Here is a 24,496-nt window from a genome sequence, read left to right as displayed (position 1 = left end):
ATTGAGCCGCAGGACGTAGGTAAGATCTGTTCATCGTTCCCGGGGTGTCACACACTGCGATGTGTGCTACCCCGGGTACGATGAACAATCTGACGTTCAATTCATGAGGAATGAACGACGTGCGTGCGATGAACGTTTTACCGTTCAATCGCAATCGCACGTAGCAGTTACACACTGCAATGTACCTTACGATGCCGGATGTGCGTCACTTACGACGTGACCCTGCCGACACATTGTAAGATACATTGCAGCGTGTAAAGCGGGCTTAAAAGGCAAAAAGTTAAAGATGACATATTTCCTTTGTATTTTAAGCAAAATAAAAATATTTTCATCTTTTACATTTTTAAATGAACAAAAAAGGAAAAATACAAAAGTTCCCTCATCTGAATATCATGGATAATCTGTGACTAGACCTCAAAAGAGCAGTGGATGCAAGACAACCCAGGAATCTCACTGAACTGGATGACTTTTCGAAGGAAGAATGGATGAAAATTCCTTAAGCAAGAATTGAAAGACTCTTGGCTCCTACAAAAAGTGTTTACAAGCTGTGATATTTGCCAAAATGGGTGCTACTAGGTACTAACCATGCAGGGTGCCCAAACTTTTGCATTGCAAATGTAAAACATGATTTTTTTTATTTTTTTTTAATCTAAAATACAAAGGAAATGTGTCATCTTTAACTTTATGCCTTTTAGAGATCATTTCATCGTAAACTTGTTTGTCTGTTCACGATAACAGTAATTTTGTCCAGGGGTGCCCAAACATTTGCATGCCATTGTATATAAAATGCCTCTGTTCTGTTTACAAAGGAAATAACACTTTATAGATTTCCTTTATATATCAGTATTTTTACTCCTTAATGGACTAACATTTAGGAGGAAAATTAATTGTTGTGACAATACTGAAGTCTAGAGTGCAGTTATCTGTTAACATTTATTATTAGTACTGAAAGAAAGCAAGAAATTCCCGATGACAATGGCCTCTGTCTTACTCTAAACAGCCTCCCACTTCAGAGTTGTAGGTAGAGCTCTTTTACCAAGACCAAAGATATAAAACCCTCACACGTATATTAGAAAGCGTTCGGCCAAGACCTATCTTTTTCCTGACTCCCCAATACACAGAGTGGCTTGGCCAAAGTGTCCTGTGTTCTTCATGACTGAGCCACTGCCAAATAGATTCAAAAGGATCTTATTAAATCATTCCAAACACCATAAGCAGTAGGTGGCCAACAATTACATTAACAATTTTAAATATTCCCCCAAAATTTCACGATTAACAGGACCATTTTACTCCTTGCCCCACCACTCACCCAACATCTGCCATCAGATAAGAAAGTTAAGAGACAATTATACATATGAGTCGTCCAGTCCTGCCATGGGGGGGTAATTAATGTGTTGCTGGTGAATTAAAATCAGTAGTATCTACCAGAGTGTAATATTTATTTAATGCCAGTTTTACCCTTTACTAAAAGCCTCTGATGCCTTATCAGTAGGACCAAATTTGGTTTTCATGCTACCCGATATACTTTAAGTGGTCATGTTTCACCTTTCCAGTTAAGACATACTAAAAGTGCCCACACTCTTTCGATTGTAATTAAAAGCCCCCATACATATTAAAGTAACATTGACCAAAGCTACCAATATCACCCAGATTAAACCGATAGTCTATTGTGTGTTGAGTTCAAGTATCCTTTTTATTTCTAGGTGTTAAGCCAATGCCGGACATATTTAGCAATGGCTCTCTCATAGATAACACAGGAGTACTGTGAATGCAAGAGTCAGGTAAGATAGATGCCAAGGATCGGCAAAATATAGTGTAGCTAGGCTCTTAGTAGTATGCAATCTTTGAAGAAGAACCACATGAATCATCTTTCTGAAATGGTCCAGCACCACCCACACTACAGTATTATCACCAAAATTAGGTAGATCAGTGACGATGTCCATGGACAGGGCTGGGACGGGACTTCATTAAGTAAGGGAAAACCCGGCGAGAACTGGCGAGAAGCTTTAGCCCTGGCGCAAACTGTACACTTATAAATATACTTATCAACATCCTTAGAAGTATTCAGCCACCAAAATTACCTCAAAATATCTCTCCAAGTGGCAAAAGAACCTACATGACCAGCCAACACGGAATCATACACTTTGTTAAGAAGGTCTGTGCAAAAACAAAATAGCACAAATACAGTAGTTTGTTCACAGGCAATTCCTCTGGTGCACTATCCTGAGCTTCCTTAATGCCCTGAGATCAATCCCGAGAGCACCCACCTCTACACCTTCACTAAGGTACTTTGTTTGGATACACTATCATTGTTAATATGTTGTGTGGTTTGCATATTTCACTCCGCTGTCTTTATATATAATAATCTTATACCTGATTGGTATTTTATACATATATAATAGTATACAGACTGTGGATTTTATTGTCAACCATACATTTAGTACTACTATTTTATTGTTTTCCTTGGTATATGGTGGTGTGACAATTTCACCATACGTGTCGTGTCCCCCATGTGAATTTATTCCATTCGTCATTTGGGTGGTTCCATTCGATTGGTTTTTTGCTTTTTTACATATAAACATTTATTGTTAACAAATAATTTTTTAAGTAAATCTTGTAAATTAGCTTGCTTTCAGTTCTATGTTGGTGTTTATCTTTTCCTAACAGTTACAGACAGTACTTTAGTCACATCATTACTGTAGCCACAACACTTGAACATTGTAGGCATGAAACACTTTGCTCCAGAAGACATTATTTCTCCCTCCTTGGCTCTTGGTACTGCTGCTGGTCTTACACTATCCTTTCCTTCACTTGCTGACACCACGATTTCACCCAGTAAAGTCATAAATTCCTGTTTGGCCACGGTCGAACCTAGCCCTGAAGGCCCCGGCTCTTGCTACTAATATCCTACTAACACTTCTTGCTGACCTACACTGCCGATGGACCACATTCGTTCACTTAGTGTCTCCATAACGACTTGTTTGCCCAAGTTTATATCAGCCCTCTGCTCTAGGACTAGTACCGTTGGACACAGTTATAACCCAGGATAACCGGGTTGAGGGTTTGGTACTCACTACGGTAGGATAGAGCACTCTGCTGTTCCATCCTACATTACAGTTTCTGTTTTTGGTTTTGGGCTTCACCACATACAACCATTCTCAAACCTAGATATTTGCTGGGTTGCACACTACCAATACTCTCTAAACTTTTCTTTACACTATTCTCTATCTCTCCCTTTGTCTGGCTACTCCTAATGCTAGATAACCCTTAACATCCTGCAAAGGAACAGTACCTGAAACTGTCCACTAAGTGGCCACATGTGAAAAATTAGCGAAAATACCTCACCGATATCTACAATATTCTCTACATCAACTGAGGTCTTCAGGGGTGGGGTGCACGAGTCCAGCAATCCCTTACACATCATATCACCTATGTGGAGAAAAAAGTTCACACTCAGTCTCAGAAAACACATCCTCTAAATCCTGAATAAATCTAGGAAGATGAGATCTCATAGATGCTAAGGACTTGGATAAGCAACTGGGGGAACAAAAGTCCCCCCCAAGACTTAATCTCCCAAGTCTCCCAATTGATGGTACGATTTAACCAACCAGGGTATGTCAAACACCACCAGTTTAGTAGGTAAAGAAGAAAGGACCATGAGTGAAATTGATTGTGTATGTAACTTTCCCACCTTCATGCATACATTCTCGACCTTAGAACATGACTTTGAGTAAGCAGAGAATTATCGATCACTGACACCTGAATAGGATACCCAAGAGTAGAAACAGTCTATCCACATTCAATAGCAAAATCTTTGTCAATGAGCCTGAATCTACAAATGCAGAGGTAACAATAAATCCATATTTTGTACTCAAAGACACTTGTAGGAAAAAAACAGATGATCTTAGGACACCTTAACACCTTAAGGACTGGGCGATTTTTCCATTTTTATGTGTTCGGTTTTTGCTCCCCTTCTTCTGAGAGCCATAACTTTTTTATTTATCAGTCAATCTTGCCATATGAGGGCTTGTTTTTTGGGGGACGAGTTATACTTTTAAATGTAAACATGAGTTTTACCATATAGTGTGTACTGGCAAACAGAAAAGTAATTCCAAGTGCGGAAAAATTGTAAAAAAAAAAAAAAATGCGATTGGATGATTGTTTTGGGGGTTCACCGTGTTCACTATATGGTAAACCTTATGTGTCGGTGTGTTGTCTTGTGTCGGTGTGATGTCTCAGGTCTTTACGAGTTAGTTTGTCGGTACCAAATATGTATAGGTTTATTTTTTTTCTAAGGAGTTAAAAGAAATTCAGAAGTTTGATAAAAAAAAGTGGTGCACTTTTTGCGCCATTTTACGCAACCTGTAGCGTTCTCATTTTTTGGGATATGGGGCTCAGTGACAGCTTATTTTTTGCGTTTCGAGATGAAATTTTTAACAGTACATTTTTGCACAGATGCTATGTTTTATTTTGATCACCTGTTATTGCATTTTGAGCAAAATTTGTGACCACCAAAAAAAGTAATTTTGACGTTTGGAATTTTTTTGCCACTATATCATTTACCAAGCAGGTTAATTGATTTTATATTTTGCTAGATCTGGGATTTCTGAATGCGGCAATGCCAAATATGTGTATATTTTTAATTTATTTGTATTGTTTAATTTTCAATGGGGTAAAGGGGAGGTGATTTCAACTTTTAGGTTTTGTTTTTTTATTTTTTAAAACTTTCATTTTTTACTTTTTTTTATTTTACTAGTTCTCCTAGGAGACTATAAGGATCAGCAGTCTCATTGTTTGTTAATTTCTGTTGATCAGAGCTGCACAGCTCTGATCAGTAGAAGTGTTGCATTCCTGTTAGAGCTGCTACTCTGTCGGCTCTAACAGGAACTATGTCATGATAGCGACAGGAGTCATCACATGACCCGTTGCTACCATAGCAACTATTGGCTCCTTGTGATCGTGGCCATTTAAATCACGCTGTAAAATTTTCACAGAGCGATCTAAAGGGTTAACAGGTGTGAGTGGATCGTGGATCCACCCGCGCCTGTTAGCCGCACATGTCTGCTGTTCAAATCAGCAGACATGGGCAGGGATCACTGCCGGCCCACCGCAGCGCCAGTAGTGATTACCCTGACATGATATGGGCATACCGTTACGTCCTAGGTTGATAAGGGGTTAAAATCTTTTTTGTTTTTTCTTTTAGAAATTAATTCTTGTACTTAGGTTACTGTTGTATCTGCTAACTCCAACACTGAAGGAAGGGAGGGGGAAGCAGAGAGATCCATCAGGAGGAGCTGGAGGTCTAACAAAATTGTAACCTTTGTGTAGATTGCTAAAGTAGCAAAAGGACGTTCAAACACTGGGCAGCAGAATAATGGTTGAACATTTTTAATGAAGTCTACATAGTTGCTTAGTATTGCATTTAGGAAACAAATGTATGATAAAAAAAGGTTTTGCAAAGGTGTACATGGTATTTAGTAACCAAAACTGAACAAATATTACAGTCTTTTCAGTGAAATAAGAAAAACTACTGCTGCTTCAAACCAGTCTGTTCCAGAGAGGGCAAAAACTGCTGTGGTGACAAGCAGGGTCCAAGCTATGTCCCCATTTGACTATAGTGGAGAACCTAGAGAGCAGATCCAAACCCCGCCAGAATGGTTGGAGAAGGAGATAATTCGCAGGCAGCAGAGACGATATTCCCTGGGACTTGTCGACAATGTGATGGAAAGTCTTCAAAATGTTTCTGACCCAGCTAGAAGCCTACGGAAAGAGAAGGTAAGGTTTATGTATGTGTTAACATTGGCAAATAATAGCAAGAGAAAATAAAGCAATGGAAGGCTTAAAGGGTATTTCCATGAAAGATAAAACCCTAGTTCCAAAATAGTTAGGACATTGTGTAAAATGTAATCAAACAAAAATTAAATGGTTTGGAAATCTCTTATAGCCATATTTTATTCACAAAGAACATGGAGAACATGAAGAATCTCCTCCAGACTCCTGGGGCTTCTTTGCAAGATTTTTTTTTATAATGCGCCAAATATTTTCTATTTGTCAAAGGTCTAGACTGCAGGCATCCAGTTCATGACCCAAACTCTTCTTCTGTGAAGCCGCACTGTTGTCACGGATGTTTAGCTTTGTTTACCTGAAATATGTAAGGCCTTCTCTGAAATAGATGTTGTCTGGATGTTCTAACACCTCTATATAATGTTCAGCATTGATACACTTTTCTAGATGTGTAAGCTGCTCTTGCTCTAGGCAGTAATGCCCCTTACTATCAGAGATGCAGGAACTGTGCGTTGATAACAAGCTGGATGGTCCCTCTCCTCCAACGTCTGCAAGACACGACATATGTGGTTTCCATAAAGAATTTCAAATTTTGAATCATCTGACAACAGAAGAGTTTTCCATTTTGCATTAATCCATTTTAATTGAGCTTTGGCCTAGAGAAAACAACAGTGTTTTGTGGGTTGTATTGATATATGGCGTATTCTTTGCATGATAGTTTTAACTTGCAATTGTACCTTGTACAGTGCTCACAGACAATGATTGCTGGAAGTATTCCTGAGCCCATTCAGTGAACTACAAGACAGAATCATTCTTGTTTTTAAAGCACTGCGCACAGATCACAAGCAACTAACAACTAACATCATCCGTTGACCTTATCACTTGTGGAGATGGATTCTTCTAAAATCTCTGTTTCTTCTGATTATATTATGTACTCCTGATGGTGTGATATTCAAAGTCTTTGCAGATTTACATTAAGGAACATTGTTCTGAAAAATGTATGCACTTTTTAGACTCCGCCGTTCACAGACTGATAAACATCTAACCATCTTTTCTTCTGTGAGACTCTGCCTCTCTAACATATCCTCTTTTTACATAGTCATGTGAATTACATGAAAAATGACCCACCAGCTGTTTTTTCATTAGTACAACTCACTTATCCAGCCTTTTGTTAACTCTGTTCCAACTTTTTGAGATGTGTTACTGCCATCACTTTGTAAATGGGTTAATTTTTTCACATAAAATGGAAAAATGTCTGACTTTCCCCCTCTGATCTGTGTTCTATATTATGCTGTGAATAAAATATGGTTAGAAGAGATTTGCAAATCATTGCATTCTTTCAATTCTACACAGCATCCCAACCTTTTGGGAATTGGGGTTGTATTTATCCCCTATCCACATGATAGTTGATAAAAGTGTTATCAAAAGTCCCACTATCAAAACCCCCACGATCTCTAGAATATGAGTGCAGATCCTCTGTTCCTCCTCAGTGTGGTCTAGTTATATATGCTCTGTGCCGCTCCATTCATTGTCATGACAATGAATGTTAGGTCAAACACAATCCACTGCTTATATTACATTTACTTTTTTTTAAAAAAGCATCAAAATAGCATGCTATTTTGAAAAGTCAAATAAAAGATGTAGCTGATCAATACTACGTTCTTCAAGTAGTTGGATATGGCTTTATGAGTATGAATATATGAATAGTATAGATTTTTGAAAAGTCAAGAAAGTCTGAAGTTCCATTATCATTTATTACTGCTGCTAATAAAAAGCTTCTTACCAGGCAAGACTGCTCCACATTCCATTTCTGAGTGATGAATATGATCATCTTTGATGTTTTTCACTCTAAGAACATTATATTCTTACAAATAGCATATAACTCACAATAATGGATGTGGTCTTGTTGGATGTTCTTCCTTGAGTACTATATCCATACGTACAGTATACACGAGTACAGTGGTATGAGAAGGTGTTTGCCTCCTTCCTGATTTCTTATTATTTTCCATGTTTGTCACACTTAAAATGTTCCAGATCACCAAACAAATGTAAATATTAGACAAAGATAACACAAGTAAACACAAAATGCAGTTTATAAATTAAAGTCTTTATTATTAAGGGAAAAGAAATCCAAACCTACAGGGCCCTGTGTGCAAAAGTGATTCCCCCCTTTAAAACATAAATTAACTGTATGAAATGCATTCCATATAGTTATTCCTCTAATTCAATATACTTGCAATTCTATGCATTTTTCTCCTTGCATATATTTATGTATTCAGTGACTATTCGAGAGATTGTTTTAAAACAGTTCTCCTTTTTTTCTTGTTAATATTTAACCCTCGCAAACCTAGTGATATACACCCTATACTAATTGCATTAACTATGCTAAACGCGGTGGGGTTCATTAGTATGCCGTCTTGGAGAGCAATGCTATTCAGATAGGATGAAGGCTTGAGTGCTGAAACTAGTCTGACTAATTTCTCGACTTGTTACTGCTACTACAGCTGGATTTAAAATATTATCCGAATAAAGACTTTATGGTTTTATACCTTCTGGTTATTGAGGAATACCGCTGGATTTGCCCCCATCTTTTTCCTTATAAATTAACTGTGGTTTATCACATCTTTGGAAAGCTGAGTTCAATTTCCCTAGCCACACCCAGGCCTGATTACTGCCACACATGTTCTCAATAAAGAAAAGACTTGCCTGACAAAGTGAAGTAGACCAAAAGATCCTCAAAAGTTAGACATCATGGTGCTATCCAAAGAAATTCAAGAACAAATGAGAAAAAGTAATTAAGATCTATCAGTCTGAAAAATGTTATAAAATTATTTTTAAAGCTTTGGACTCCAGCAAACCACAGTGAGAGCCATTATCTACAAATGGCAAAAACATGTAACAGTTGTGAACATTCCCAGGAGTGGCCGGCAGACCAAACTTAATCCAAGAGCGCAGTGACGAGTGATGACTCATCAAAGAGGTCACAACACACCACAACAACATCCAAAGAACTGCAGGCCTCACTTGCCTCAGTTAAGATCAGTGTTTATTACTCCACCACAAGAAAGATACTGGGCAAAAATGGCCGGCATGGCAGAGTTACAAGATGAAAACCGCTGCTGAGCAAAAACAAAGGGTCGTCTCAGTTTTTCCAGAAAACATCTTGATGATCCACAAGACTTTTGGAAGAATACTCTGTGGACTAACAAGACAAAAGTTTAACTTTTTGGCTGGTGTATGTGTGGTGCCCTGGACTAGCCAGGTCGTCACAGGTACTGCAACAACACACCCCACACCCCGAGATAGGCACATCAGTCACACACAAATCCTTGTTGCCTCCCTCCAGGGGCTGATGTCCACACCAGGTGGGGTGGAGCCAGTCGGTTGGCCCCACCCACTGAGGAGTTCATAGTCCTGGAGGCGGGAAAGGAAGTCAGATTAGAGAGGGAGAGTGAAGGAAAAGGAGTGAAGTAGTGGTAGAGGAGCAGACTCACCGTGTCCGGGTACGTGGCCCGGGCACTGAGAGCAAGGTTGGCAGATGTTGGTGGCCGTCTGCAGGAGAGGCTGATTGACGTGGAACCGTAGGACCGGGGACGGGCGGTGGCCCGCCGGTACCGAACCGGGGAGCGAAGAGAAGCCAGCACAAACCGGCAGGGCCTATGGACCCCGACCAGGCTTGGAGTCGCCGTTAAACTGGTCAAATCCGTTAGCGACTGGAACCTTCGGGGTTTCCTAGCAGCAAAGACCCGTCTGAAGGCAACCGTCCAAACCGAGAAAGGGAAATACAACTACCGCCACAGTTAGAATTCCCAGGGCCAGAGCCTGCGGGCAAAAGGGGCTCCTCCGGCCCATATCCAAGCTGGGGAGCGGGTTACCGGTGGGAAGCCATCGGGACTGAAGATACACAACAGGTGCAGGGAAAGGCAGCCACCACCAACCTACCGGGAGTAACTACCGCAGCCGGCTGCGGGACCCGTCCATCCAGCAGTTTGTTTTACCGGAGACTCTGTATCCATCATTGGCTGAATGAGTACCACCGTGCCGTCTGGCACCGCACTGCCCCCGCGACCCTGCACCTCGCCAACCCTGCCTCCCCGTCCCACCTCACCGGGCCCCGGGACCACCAACCCCCTACCCACGGAGGGGAGAGAAACATCTCAGCTGCTCCCTGTCATCGCTCCCGGGATCCCCGTCCAGAGCAACGGTGGTGTCCCAACCTCACCACAAACCGTGGGTGGCATCACGGACCAACTCCCCAAACCCAAATCACCCCTTTCACTGCACGGGCGAGGAGCGCCGCTCGAGTCCCCGGATCCGGCCCACCGCTTGAGCCACCGAGCAGCAGCAGTAGCGCCGGACCCGAGCGCCAGCGAGGGCGCAGCGGCGGCGGCATCCTCCCTGCCCGTGACATATGTCCCATTACATCTGGTGTAGAAGTAACACAGCATTTCAGAAAAGGAACATCATACCAACCGTAAAATATAATGGCGGTAGTGTGATGGTCTGGGGCTGTTTTTGGTGCTTCAGGACCTGGAAGACTTGCTGTGGTAAATGAAACCATAAAATCTGCAGCCTACCAAAATATCTTGAAGGAAAATGTATGTCCATCTGTTCGTGGCCTCAAGCTGAAGCACACTTCTGCAGCAGGACAATGATCCAAAACACTCCACCAAGTCCACCTCTGTATGGCTTAAGGAAAACAAAATTAAGACTTTGGAGTGGCTAATCACAGTCCTGACCTTAATCCTCCTGAGATGCTGTGGCAGGACCCTAAAAAGGTGGTTCATGCTCAGAAACCTTCAAATGTGGTTGAATTACAACAATTCTGCAAAAATGAGTGGGCCAAAATTCCTCAAGAGCGTTGTAAAAGACTCATTGCCAGTTATCGCAAATGCTTGATTGCAGTTGCTGCTGCTAAGGGTAGCCCAATCTATATTAGCATTAGGGGTAATCACTTTTTCACATAGGGCCCTGTAGGTTTGGGTTTCATTTTCTCTTAATATTAAGGCATTCATTTATAAACTTTATTTTATATTTACTTGTGTTATCTTTGTCTAATATTTAAATTTTGGGGGTCATTTGAAACATTTAAGTGTGACTCGCATGCAAAAGATTAAGAAATCAGAAAAGGGGGGAAACAGTTTTTCACACCACTGTGCCTCATTCTGATGAATATGATCATCTTGGATGATCTTCCTTGAGTACTATATTCCTATATACAGTATATGCCAGAATTTATAGAAACCAGACATGTTTTCACATCCAAAAATTATACATTGGTCTAGAATCGCTAGGCAAAAATTACAAGACTGAATATGAGGTTCTTAGTTTAAAATTCGGATCAGACTTTATGAAACAACTGCCATGTCATGGTGGACGTCTGTAGGTCCCTAGCCTAGTTTTAGATCAATTCAATCAATGTTGGTGCTGTGTGATAGCCATTGTTGCTGTGGTGCTGTTCTTGTGGAGTGGTGTGGCCTGAAGTCATGGGGACTCAGCCTTGAAGAATGGATGCTGGGGGGCACTGCCCTGCTGGTGCACTGCCACTAAAAGGATGGTTGGAGCACCGCACCTTTTAAGCTAGGGATTCTCTAAGAGGTTCATTCTGATGGACTGTTATGTGCAAACTAATAGTGGTCTAACATCACTAATGGTTTATTTACTGTTTTTGGAAGAAAAGATCATAAAGCATGGAAAAAAAATAATGCCTGGGTCTAAGCGAGTAATTGGCAACCAACAGAATCAACAGTCATTGCATAAATGCCGCTAATTGGGTGTAATTTCCTAATTTACTGAAAAGAGGGAGTTTTAATTATTAGCAGTGCAGAGTTCAATTAGTGAGGTATTTCAGTCTGTGAAGAATCAGTTGTGAATTGTGGCCCTTATTTAAAAAACGAGGTCATCAAATGTTGTACCTGCTGGTTTTAACCCTTGCTCATTGAGTAAAGTGGATTGTTCCGAAGGAGAAAGAACTTTGATCAAGAAGTTGATTGGAGAGGAGAAAACATATAGAGTGCAGAAAATAATTGACTTCTCAGGTAAATAGAGTTCCAATGCTTTAAAATGGCAAAGAAATTCCGAAACATGTGGTAGAAAAAGAAACACTACCATCCGCATAGATCGTAGAATAACAAGAATGACAAAGAAGCATCCAGTGATCGGCTCCAGGGAGATCAAAGAAGATCTTCAGTTTCCTGTGCGTTCTTCAACCATCAGAAGACACCTCCGTGAAGCCAAACTAGTTGCAAGAAGCCCTTATAAAGTATCATTGCTGAAAAAAGATGAAAAGATTATCATTTGCCAAAGAACATTGACTGGCCTAAAGAGACGTGGCACTACATTTCATGGACAGATGAGCGCAAGAGTGTTCTTATTTGGTCTAAAGGCCACAGACCGTTTGTGAAATGACACATAAACCCTAAATTCAAGCCACAGTATACTATGAAGACTGTAAAACATGGAGGGGCAAGCATAATGGTTGGGGGATGTTTCTCATACTCTGGAGTTGTGCCCATTCATCGCATACCAGGCACCTTGTACCAGTTTGAATATATCAAAATACTGGAGGAGGTCTTCTTACCTTATGCTGAAGAAGAAATACCCTTGAATGGGTGTTTCAGCAGGACAATGACTCCAAACCTACCAGCAAGCGGGCTACATCCTGGTTCCAGACATACAAGATTGAACTTATAAAGAGACCATCCCAATTCCCAGACCTCAATCCAATTGAGAATTTGTGAAATGACATAAAAACTGCTGTTTATGACACCAAACCTAACAATACAAAAGAACTGTGGAATGTAGTCCAGTCAGCTTAGGCTGAAATATTTGTTTCACAGGTGTCAGATGGTAGTTGACTCTATTCCACACAGATGTAGAGCAGTTATCAAAAACAAAGGTTATATAACTAAATATTAGTTTAGTGATTAACAAAAAAGCTAAGTCTGTAAACAAATTTAAGTTTATACTTTAAATATTCGAGTTTGTAAATAAATATTCAGATACTGCTATTTTTATCTTTTTCTTCATATTCAGTTTAAAAAATGATATTTTGTTCATGTTTTCATGTGGAAGTCAATGTGCAGTGCTCGTAGTGTCTATATGTATATGGAAATTAATGCTATTATGAGGAGTGAGCTTTTTCTCAGTTACTTTAAACAGACTAATTTTCCACATAACTTTAGTAGAGGGCTGTATACCGTCTGATCAGAATGTTAAAGAAGTGGTTCACCCAAATGTATTATTTCCTAGATCGATATTATGTTAAGAAACTATGTTTCTCTCAACTTGTGTTGGCAATAGTACCTGTGAGCAGCGCTATTGTAGTCCGCTCTTCCCCATCGCCTGATGCCCGGGCTCCGTGACCTCGGGGATCCGGTGATGTCACGTCAAGTTCCTGAACACGTGACATCACCGCGGTTGACCGCAGTCTTCCTGAGTCACTGGGCTGTGGGCGGAGTTTCATCACTCGTCACAGCCCAGTGTGTCTCCTGCTTGCAGCGCTCTGCTGTGAGGGAGGAGGAAGCTGTGAAACGCCGCCCACAGCCAATCACTCACGGAGACTGGGGCCGCCACGGTGATGTCAGGTCAGCAGGAAGTTGACGTGACATCACCGGATCCCCGAGGTCACGGATGCCGGGAGTCAGGCGATGGGGAACAGCGGTCCGCAATAGCGCCACTCACAGACACTACTGCCTATATAAAATATTTGAGAGAAACATTGTTTCTCAACATAATATCGATCTAGCAAATAATAATTATGGGTGAAACACGCCTTTAAACTGTGTTCTGTTTTCTATAATTCTGTCGTATTACGTACAGTATATACCTCACAATGATAATTATATGATCATGTTTGATAATATAATTTTGTTTCCACAGTTTGAACAACAAGTGACGCTGGAGCAGTTGCATAAACTGAAGAAAGCTTTTGAGGTATGTGTTCTCTATGGTCAAATAAAAAACTTATAACTGCAGAATACAATTTCCAGAATATGGATTCTCTCTGTATACAGAATGGAGAGATGCTTCAAGTTCTGATTCCTGCTTTGGAGGACTATACCACACAGTGTTGTCCATGCATTTGGAAATATGTAGCCACCCACACATTTCTGCCAATATTTTTTGATTGTCAGGGTGGTTGTATTTAAAAAGTGGGTTGTGCATGTTCATGTGAGGGTGACCTCCCCCAGGACCACACATGTATCCTTATGAAATTTTTATAAAATAATGTTTATTCTATGAATGATAAGTGCAACAACTAATGTACCACAATCCTGTTTTTCCCTATTTTTTTCCAATCTTTCTCCTTCGGGTCAGCACACACAGTGAGTAATACGGACAAAGTGCAATGTGATAAAAAAAAATCACATTCTACTTGAACCAATATTACTCTATGGGGCAGCTCCTATGAGCAATTATTTTCTCAGCCCTAATCGGACCAAGAAAACAGTCGCAGCATGCTGCAGGTGGAATTTGATCTTGTTCCACTCACACCCATACAAGTCTATGGAGCGAGAGAAACATCGCATTGCTCTCACGTTACAGCGGTGTAACGCGAGAGCAGTGCGATTCTCGCATCAGCTGGCAACAGAGGAGGTAGGGAGATAAATCCCCCCTCTGCAGTGCTGGCCCTCCCCTCCGCAGCTGTGGTCTGATCGCACGATCGGACCACAGTCGCATGACACTCGCATGACACTCGGCTCCCGCTGTGCTGTGAGCATGTGCCGAGTGTCATGCGACCACTCACAGTAATCACAGTGTGGTCTCAACCTTACTGTTCCTCTACTTTCTTGCTTTCCCTCTCTCTCTTCTTTCTCTTTCCTCTCTCTCTCTATCTCTATCTCTCTCTCTCTCCCTCTCCACTCATTATTACTTTCTCTCTTTATTCTCTCTGTCTCTCTCATTTCTTTCTCTATATTTGGAGAACTATGTCTATCAGGACACTGAAGAACAGAGATAGGGGCCTGTAGCACTGAAAAGTAGCAGGGTGCTGCTGGAAAATGTAGTCTTTAAAGATAATAGGAGTGCCCATTTACCTTTTTTGAAGCTGGATCCACAGGTGCTAAAAGGAGGTTGTCATTTTGATAAAATCAATGTTTTCTCTGCTGCCAATCAGCCATTTATTTTAATGCTGAGCACTGTAAAACTCCACCCTGATTGGCAGCTTTCTGTGTGCATCTGTGCGTAGGCAGAAAGCTGCCAATCAGTAGTGTGTGTTGGGTTAAGCCTGCTATACACCATATGATCCAGCATACGATATCGTATGCGATCGTACCCGCCCCCATCGTATGTGCGGCACATTCAATTTGTTGAATGTGTCGCACAAACGAGTAACCTCCCGTCACACGTACTTACCCGTCCATATGCCCTCGATGTGGGTGGCAAACATCCTCTTCCTGAAGGTGGAGGGACGTTCGGCGTCACATTGACGTCACGCGGCAGCCGGCCAATAGAAGCGGAGGGGCGGAGATGAGCGGGACGTAAACATCCCGCCCACCTCCTTCCTTCCGCATTGCCGGCGGGAGCTGCGGGACGCAGGTAAGATCTGTTCATCGTTCCCGGGGTGTCACACACTGCGATGTGTGCTACCTCGGGTACGATGAACAACCTGACGGTCAATTTTTAGGAATTGAACGATGTGCATGCGATGAACGTTTTACTGTTCATTCGCAATCGCACGTAGCTGTTACACTCTACAATGTACCTTACGATGCCGGATGTGCATCACTTACGACGTGACCCCGCCGACACATCGTAAGATATATTGTAGCGTGTAAAGCGCCCTTTACACATAGCTTATAATGTGGAGCATTACATAGCAGAAAGTTTACTTGTCCTCTGGTGATTATTTCCTGCTGAAAAAAACTACAGCAAGCAGCCCAGTGAGTGACACATCGCTAGAATCAGGATCTCTGTCTCTACATTATGCTGCTGTCAGATTTGGTGGCAAAATCTTAATGACAGATTCTCTTTAAGTTAAAGGGAACCTGTCACTAGATTTTCCCTGTATAAGTATAAATTTATATACTGAATAAACCAAATCTCTCATCCACCCCTTTTAAGTTGTCTTACAAAGTTGTCCAACAATCTTAATAAAACCACAGCTTCCCGATATAGCTGAGAAAATCCTCCCGCACTGTATGCTAATTGGCACAGTCCATCCCAGTGGTGTGCTGGTAGGTGTTTGGCGCCTCCTCTGTCCCCACAATTATAATCTTGCTGCTTTCTTTAACATTTCCTGTGTCATCCACAGATCCTCACCTCTTGCACCTGCACAGTATAGAACAAGAGCTGTGCAGGCACAAAAGACTCTTCGATATATGTACAAGAAGTTAATCAAGGCAGGAGGACGGTGTGGTGTGCTACTAGGTGTTTGGCACCTTCTTTGTCCCCAGAATCGTAGTCTTCCTGCTTTGTTTGCCATCTCCTTTGTCATCCACAGATATTCAGCTCTTGCGCCTACACAGTATAGAATAAGAGCTGTGCAGGCACAACAGACTCTTTGGATCATGTACAAAATGTCAATCAAGGCAGGAGGATGGTGTTGAGTTCAGACCCGCAATTACTATCAGAGCAAACCAGGGAGGGTTACAAATACAAAAGATATGTTTTTAGATATATGGGACAGCTGAGATCTTACTAACAGGTTGCTGGGCTGATATTCATGTGGACTTAATGATTTTGGATTTAGTTTAAATAGGGAAAACTGGTGACACGTTTCCTTTATAAAAAAAACAACAACTGTTTGGATTAGAGGAAATCATGGCACCTGGGGACATTTTATCCACATGGAGTAACTTTCCAACTGAGATCAGGATAAAGAAAGCCATAAACATGAAACTAAGCTGATAATTATTCACATGTCCAAAAATTACCCATGTGACCAGAAGGGGCGGGGCCTCAGCCAATAGGAAAATGTTACTTCCTGATATCAGCTTTGTTGGCTGAGGCCCCGCCCCTTCTGATCACATGAGTATCACCTCACCACAGGTCCTGTAAGTGAAAAGTTACATCGATTGTATACTACTAATTCTAACAAGGGGAGGGGATAACTATGAATACCGCCCAGATATTATCTAATCCTCAGCTGCTGTCACTCAAGCAGCTGCCGATTTTATAAACTTTACTTTCTTGGATTTCAAAACCTAAACATTCGAGCTGACCACTACAGGTATGTAGAAAATCAGCTTGATATATAGTATAGCTGAATAGGATAACTGAAGTGAGCACTAATATATATATATTATGAGTGCAAGCCAAAAAATACATACTATACAAGGATAAGGCTGCACATCAAACTTAGATAATGGTATAATGCCTCAAGCATATGGAAAAATATTGGAATATACAATGAAAAATGCTACTTGCTAATTTGAACATGTGAATAATGAATTGCATACCTGCCATGAATATTAGGAAAAAGGAGATATTTAGCAATCACATTGATCAATGTAACTGAGCCCCAAGACCTCGTCAAGGTATATCTCTATATTGGGGTCCCTAGCTCTGTGACCCTAACTGTGTGTCATCTCATTGCAATTAAAAACTGCTGTGGGTGGAGAGGGGTAACTAAGGACTTTCTTATATAGGAGATGGAAAAAAACATGGCCGAAAGGGGCGGAGCTGTGTTCACATTCAGAAAAAAAAAACTACATATAACTGAATAGGATAACTGAAGTGAGCACTAATATATATATATTATGAGTGCAAGCCAAAAAATACATACTATACAAGGATAAGGCTGCACATCAAACTTAGATAATGGTATAATGCCTCAAGCATATGGAAAAATATTGAAATATACAATGAAAAATGCTACTTGCTAATTTGAACATGTGAATAATGAATTGCATACCTGCCATGAATATTAGGAAAAAGGAGATATTTAGCAATCGCATTGATCAATGCAACTGAGCCCCAAGACCTCGTCAAGGTATATCTCTATATTGGGGTCCCTAGCTCTGTGACCCTAACTGTGTGTCATCTCATTGCAATTAAAAACTGCTGTGGGTGGAGAGGGGTAACTAAGGACTTCCTTATATAGGAGATGGAAAAAAACATGGCCGAAAGGGGCGGAGCTGTGTTCACATTCAGAAAAAAAACTACATATAACTGAATAGGATAACTGAAGTGAGCACTAATATATATATATTATGAGTGCAAGCCAAAAAATACATACTATACAAGGATAAGGCTGCACATCAAACTTAGATAATGGTATAATGCCTCAAGCATATGGAAAAATATTGGAATATACAATGAAAAATGATACTTGCTAATTTGAACATGTGAATAATGAATTGCATACCTGCCATGAATATTAGGAAAAAGGAGATATTTAGCAATCGCATTGATCAATGTAACTGAGCCCCAAGACCTCGTCAAGGTATATCTCTATATTGGGGTCCCTAGCTCTGTGACCCTAACTGTGTGTCATCTCATTGCAATTAAAAACTGCTGTGGGTGGAGAGGGGTAACTAAGGACTTTCTTATATAGGAGATGGAAAAAAACATGGCCGAAAGGGGCGGAGCTGTGTTCACATTCAGAAAAAAAACTACATATAACTGAATAGGATAACTGAAGTGAGCACTAATATATATATATTATGAGTGCAAGCCAAAAAATACATACTATACAAGGATATATAATATATATATATATATTAGTGCTCACTTCAGTTATCCTATTCAGTTATATGTAGTTTTTTTTCTGAATGTGAACACAGCTCTGCCCCTTTCGGCCATGTTTTTTTCCATCTCCTATATAGGAAAGTCCTTAGTTACCCCTCTCCACCCACAGCAGTTTTTAATTGCAATGAGATGACACACAGTTAGGGTCACAGAGCTAGGGACCCCAATATAGAGATATACCTTGACGAGGTCTTGGGGCTCAGTTACATTGATCAATGCGATTGCTAAATATCTCCTTTTTCCTAATATTCATGGCAGGTATGCAATTCATTATTCACATGTTCAAATTAGCAAGTAGCATTTTTCATTGTATATTCCAATATTTTTCCATATGCTTGAGGCATTATACCATTATCTAAGTTTGATGTGCAGCCTTATCCTTGTATGATATATAGTATAGCACTGGCTTTAGGTTATATACGAAAATCCTGGTGATTGATTCCCTTTTAAGATCAGAATACCCCTTCAATTGCAGTGTTCATAGTTTATCTTAGTTTTAAACACAATGTCTGTAAAGCTGTCATGATTGACTCCTGGCTCAGCTGGAGCTGAGCCTTTTTTTTAGTTTCACTTCTGATGCAAGTTACGTTAGGGGTTAATCCTTTCTGCCTCGTTCTGGAGGTCAGACTGCTTTATTAGGGCACTGTTTCTCTTGGACTTCGCCAGTGATATTTCTGGCTCTGCTGTGTTCTGCTCTTGAGTGACCTGTTGTCTGCCCTGCCCCCTCCTGACCTCCGTGTTCACCTGACCTGTTAACCTCCTCTGTTGTCTCCATCAGTGTCTCTCCCGCTGTCTCCCTGATCGTTCCTTATCTGTTTACCTTTATTCTGTCTTGTCTTCCCACTCCCCCTCGCTTCTAGGCTCTGATTTCCCGGCTACTGACTATTTGCTTCCCTCTGACTACGTTTAGACTTTGCCCTTGTGTACTTACAAGACCTCATGTTGTGACACGGCTTTCTGACGATTCTACTGCCATCTGGTGGGCTTGACTAGTATTACCTCTGCTAGGGAATTCCCTGCTCATACGTTTCCTCCACTTTTACGCCCCCTAGTGGTTTACCAGCTAACTACCTTCTCAGATAGTTTCAGGAATCCTCTCAGTCCCACATTACTGCGCTGTACTGCTATTGTACATCTTAGAGTACAGCGTGACAAAAGCGCTGTGGAATTAATAGTGCTATATTAGCGGGTAAAATAAATAAATAAGTTGTACATGTAATGTCAAGGGCAACATCTGATCCTTTTGTTGTGAAATTTTAAAAGCCTTAGCCAAAGTAAGCAGATGAAAAAAGTCAAATAAATTGATGCCGCAAATCAGCTCAGCCATATCTGTGTCTTACATCTCATACAATGTATTATTTATTCTGTTATCATTATTTATAAGACTTTTTCTTTTCCAGTGATAAGTCTCTTAATAGATTTCAACCTTCAAAATGAAAAAAGTAAATAATTGTGTACAAAGGCAATCCCTGAGTTATTCTTGGACAGGTTACAAAACAAATACATTTGGATGAGTTTATATAATATGCCAAGATTGTCAGGGCGACCTTGGTTAGGAATCGATTCTCTTTACTGTAATCAATGGAATTTGTTTGTTCTAGGAGCTTGAAAAGAATGGCCATAAATCTCTGACTATTGATACATTTAAATGGGCAGTAAAGAAGAGCACAGGATTACGAGCAACCGTAAGTTCTTTTCTAAATTGTAGGATTATTTTGATATTGATTTTATTTATATTTTATTTACCTGATAGAAGAAACTCATTTGAAAGGCTTTCAAAAATTACAAAGATATTTCACCCTAGAATTCATTAAAGATGACCTGTCCGGTCCTCTGTGCCCTCCAACCAAGCAGCCTTCGCATTCCCTGCCTAACAAGCCCTGTCTAATGCTATTTACTAAAATCAATGTTTAAAAAAAGTAATTAAAAAGTGTGATGTTTCCATGCTAATTAGGGCCTTGACTAGTCTCAGGGGTGTTGTTTCAAAAGACTAGTCGGCTCTGTTTACATGTTATTATGTCGCTGTGGGCATGATAACATAATTTCCATGAGCCGGCGTCACCGTGAGCTCCTTGAAATCTGTGTGCCTCACAAGCCGGGTATACGCTTCCCAGCTTCAGATAGGCACAATGAGCATGATAGGAAGAATAGCTTCTGCACTGCCGATCATGCGCATTGTGCTTCTCTGAAGCCGGGATGCTCTCGCCCATACCTGTGCAATCTCAAATATCGGTTAGCAGCTGAAATCCATCTAGGATATTAGTAAAGATGAGCGAACCTTTGGAGGTTCGATTCGCTGGCACCAAACGAACCGAGCCTCTATGTGTCCGAACCTTGCCCGAGGAGGTTCGGAAATAGTGATTGGATATTTGAGTCTATGCCCACTTACAGACAGCCATAAGCAGATCACTTCCGGGAGAGGGTGGGCAGGTATTTTCAATTTTTTTGGGGGGGTTGGATACTACATCCGATCGCGGTATTGTTACCCCCAGTGAGAGCCATTCAAACACTGCAAGCGGCTCACACAGGGCTGAGCACCAAGCGTACCCAAGCAGTATTGCTCGTGAGAGTTAAGTTCGCATGTAAAGCCCCCGAGTCCGGTTTTTTAATTGGTGCTTGGTTCGAAAACCGAACCTCAGGTTCGCTCATCTCTACTTATTAGTTTAATTTGACTAAATCTTCTACTTTCAATGTTACAAAAGATAAAGTTACACCATGACGGTATGCCTGCCATATATTTGAGAAACACTCTGTTGGAAAAACTATTGGGACACACATCTTACTCATTGAATTCAGATTTTCTTTCCATCGCTTTTCATCCAGTTATACCATGCAGCCCCTCACTATGCCATCTCACTTTACTAACATCTATTGAACATTATTAAAAAGTGGAAGCAACTGCAGTAACTCAGCCACAACACGGAGACCACGTAGAATTACAGAGCACGGACACCAAGTGCTGAGGAGCAGAGGGCATAAATGTCACCAACGCCCTGCTGGCTCCATAACTGCAGTCTAAATCTCTTCTGGTAAGATAAGTACAAAAACTGTGCCCCAAGTATGGGTTTCCATGGTTGAGCAGTGCATGCAAGCCTTATACCGCCAAGCACAAGGGCAAGTGTTTGATGGAGTGATGTATAGCTCCCCTCATTGCAGCAGTGAAAATATGTTATTTGGAGTGATGAATCCCGTTCCTCTGTCAGTTTAAGTTTGGCAAATGCCAGGAGAACATTACCTGCCTGACTGTATTATGCTCGCTATACATTTTGGTGGTGGACAGATAATCCCGTGTGTTGTTTTTCATGGGTTGTCCTAGGCTCTTACTTCCAGTGATGGAAAATCTTAACGTTCCAGCACACCAAGACATTTTGGACAATTGTAGCTTGCAACTTTATGGACACAATTTAGTGAAGGCCCTTTTCTGTTCCCCATGACTGTGCCCAGTACACAAAGTAAAGCCCATAAAAACATGCTTGGGGGAGCTTCATGGTGAAGAACTTGACTGGTCACACAACGCCCTGAACTCAACCACATCTTATACCTTTGAGATGTATTAGAATTGAGCTTATAAAGCCAGACCCTCTTTGCCAGCATCAAAGTATGACGTTATAAAAGCTTTACTGGAGTTATGTACAAAAATACCCGCAGACACCTCCACAATCTTGTCGAAAGCTTTTTCAGAAGAATATATGGATTTATCATTAGGCATGTGGAAATCTATCTTGCCCACCAAGTTGTATATGGCCAAAAAAGAGATTGTGTTTCATATTTCCTTTAAAAAATGTTTTTCTTTAGTGAAGAGAATCTGAAATGTTCAAGTTACCCAAGACATGGCTAGATTCTAACTAATAAGAACCACAGCTCAACCTCATCAGTAGAGAACGGTGACTAATAATGTGCTTGTCTCTTTCTCTTCAGAGTGATGAACAGATAGAAAAGCTGTTTATGAAAATCGACTTCACAGCAACTGGGAAAATTCAGTGGGTTAGTATTTTATTGTACCTTACACTGATCAATGATCCATGGAGTCTGTGGCAAGTGCCTTTGGCGTCTCCAAGCTTCAGGGGTAATCTGGAGGTCTGGGATAGCATAGGGTCCCCTAGTGTGAGGGACAGCATAGAAGCCCTCTGTCCCTCACTATCCTGCAGTAATATTGTGACAACTGACAAACTAAAGACAACCTGACAGTTGTCATACATTCATTATGTATTTGTTTTGTGTAAATGTTGCGGTTCTTAATTTGGCATGGTTTTTCTTGTTCCAGCTCTCCTCCGGTCTTGAGATATGGCACCCTCTTCCCTGTATATAAAAGTAATTTTTTACCCAACTGGGCATAGTCCTTAAGAAGTTGCCCCCAGAGAAGAGTTGAAGACCACGCCCCGTTGACTAAAAAATACTTGACTTACATATAAGGAGGAGGGCACCATGTCTCAGGAACAGAGAGGCATAGGAACAAAAGAAAAGCGACAGGGCCTCTCTAAAGAAGCCGTTGTCTTTTAGACGGTCGTCTTTGTGAACTTTTAGATGGAAAGCCAACTCCAACAACAACTGCTATAGAAAAACAATCTTTTTTCCAACATCAACTGTAAATGTAAAGATTAATATTCCGTTGAATTGGAGCATTGTCTCTGAGTTTTGAGCAATTTAATGAGAAGATTGTTTATTTCTAAAATAGTCATAAAAATGTAGTTTGGCCGGAGGATTATTCCCTGCCTCACATTTTCAGTGATATTCTTGGAGTTTTCGGCTTATTGGCAATTCATAGTTAATAGACTTTATATTTAATTTAGTGTTATAGAAAAACTTTTCCTTATAACGAGCTCATTCCTGCGAGACGTGAACAGATAACTAAACCCCTACTGATTTTAATTGGCTTGAGGAGAAGTTTACAAACTATACACCTCTATTAAATGAATCTTTTCTGCTGAATATTGAGACATGGGCTCATAATACGACTGATTGTACGTTTCCTGAAAATACATCAAGCCTCACACTCTCCTATGTATTATTTTCATCCTACTTAACATGCAGAGTAAAGCAAACAGAGAAAAACAAAGCCGCAGACATCAGATGACAGGCGCAGTTATTATATAATATTTACTCCATATTAATTATGACCTATGTATTTTATTGGAGAAGGATGATAGGCATTTTATTATGTACTATATGTCCAATGTCAATGATCTGAAGAGGAAGAGAAGGGGTTAGTCTGTGCTGACGTGAGTTGAGAATCGATGACCTGGTGTGTATTTGAGTGTGTAAGTGGTGAAACTAGGAAAGACCTCCTTAGGATCCGAGTTTAGCATTACACCCAAATTTGGGTGCAATACTGTGTTGCGACTGAAGCCTCAAGGGCGCCACACTAGGAGCTCAGGTTGATAATGACCAATCACAGCCGTCTCCTTCCTATATTAGATTCTGGACCTTACTACTCAGCTCCGATAATAGCTTTAGCGTAGCTCCAGCTATTCCGGTCTTAGTGGTGATCTGTAGTTGCTATTTTGAGTGGTGCGGAAGTTCCCCTGTTGTGCGTTTACTTCATTCCTTTTGCATTCCTTACACGTATAGTCTCTCCTTTGTGTTTGAGTGCAGTGTGTAAGAGTTTTTGTTCTCCCTTGTTCGTGTTGTTCCTGTGGGGTTTTAATACTGTGTTTCCAGCCCGCCCCAAGGGTCAGGGTCACGTTGGATGCTCAGACCTCGCAACCATCAACCCTACCTCTGAGATAAGAGACAGCGCACAGTCTCAAGTCTGAGGGCAGCCTAGGAGCCCCTGTTCTGTCATTTCATACCCCGTGACACAAGCTTGTGATGAAGGAGTGCTACTCACTCTGAAATGTGTTGACATTAAATCACTTGTTCATGATCTTGGTCTCATCAATTCATTCATGGCAGCTTAGATTAACCCCTTCTCCTCCTCATCAGCATCTACTTCCATGTGGGGTTAGTGCAGCCCTGTTTATGCTATTACACTGGGTGTGACTTACACAACCCAGCAAGGTGAGTACATCTACCTCGGTTT

At 41.0% G+C, this 24,496-nt stretch overlaps 1 protein-coding gene across 1 annotated transcript in view; it reads left to right on the top strand.

Moving 5' to 3' along the window:
* The first annotated feature begins 5,433 nt into the window (after positions 1 to 5,433).
* The window catches only part of LOC142289995 (cilia- and flagella-associated protein 337-like), a 200,453-nt gene continuing 181,390 nt past the window's right edge, over positions 5,434 to 24,496 (top strand). Inside the window, exons 1-5 of the mRNA XM_075333941.1 lie at positions 5,434 to 5,450; positions 5,505 to 5,775; positions 13,666 to 13,719; positions 20,079 to 20,162; positions 22,396 to 22,461. Coding sequence (XP_075190056.1) covers positions 5,434 to 5,450; positions 5,505 to 5,775; positions 13,666 to 13,719; positions 20,079 to 20,162; positions 22,396 to 22,461 — 492 coding nt within the window. The remainder of the gene's footprint in view (positions 5,451 to 5,504; positions 5,776 to 13,665; positions 13,720 to 20,078; positions 20,163 to 22,395; positions 22,462 to 24,496) is intronic.

The sequence above is a fragment of the Anomaloglossus baeobatrachus genome, chromosome 2 (genome assembly GCF_048569485.1).
Source record: "Anomaloglossus baeobatrachus isolate aAnoBae1 chromosome 2, aAnoBae1.hap1, whole genome shotgun sequence".
Lineage (NCBI taxonomy): Eukaryota > Metazoa > Chordata > Amphibia > Anura > Aromobatidae > Anomaloglossus > Anomaloglossus baeobatrachus.
The sequence above is the reverse complement of the archived record's forward strand: the minus strand, read 5'-3'. Positions and strand labels throughout refer to the sequence as shown.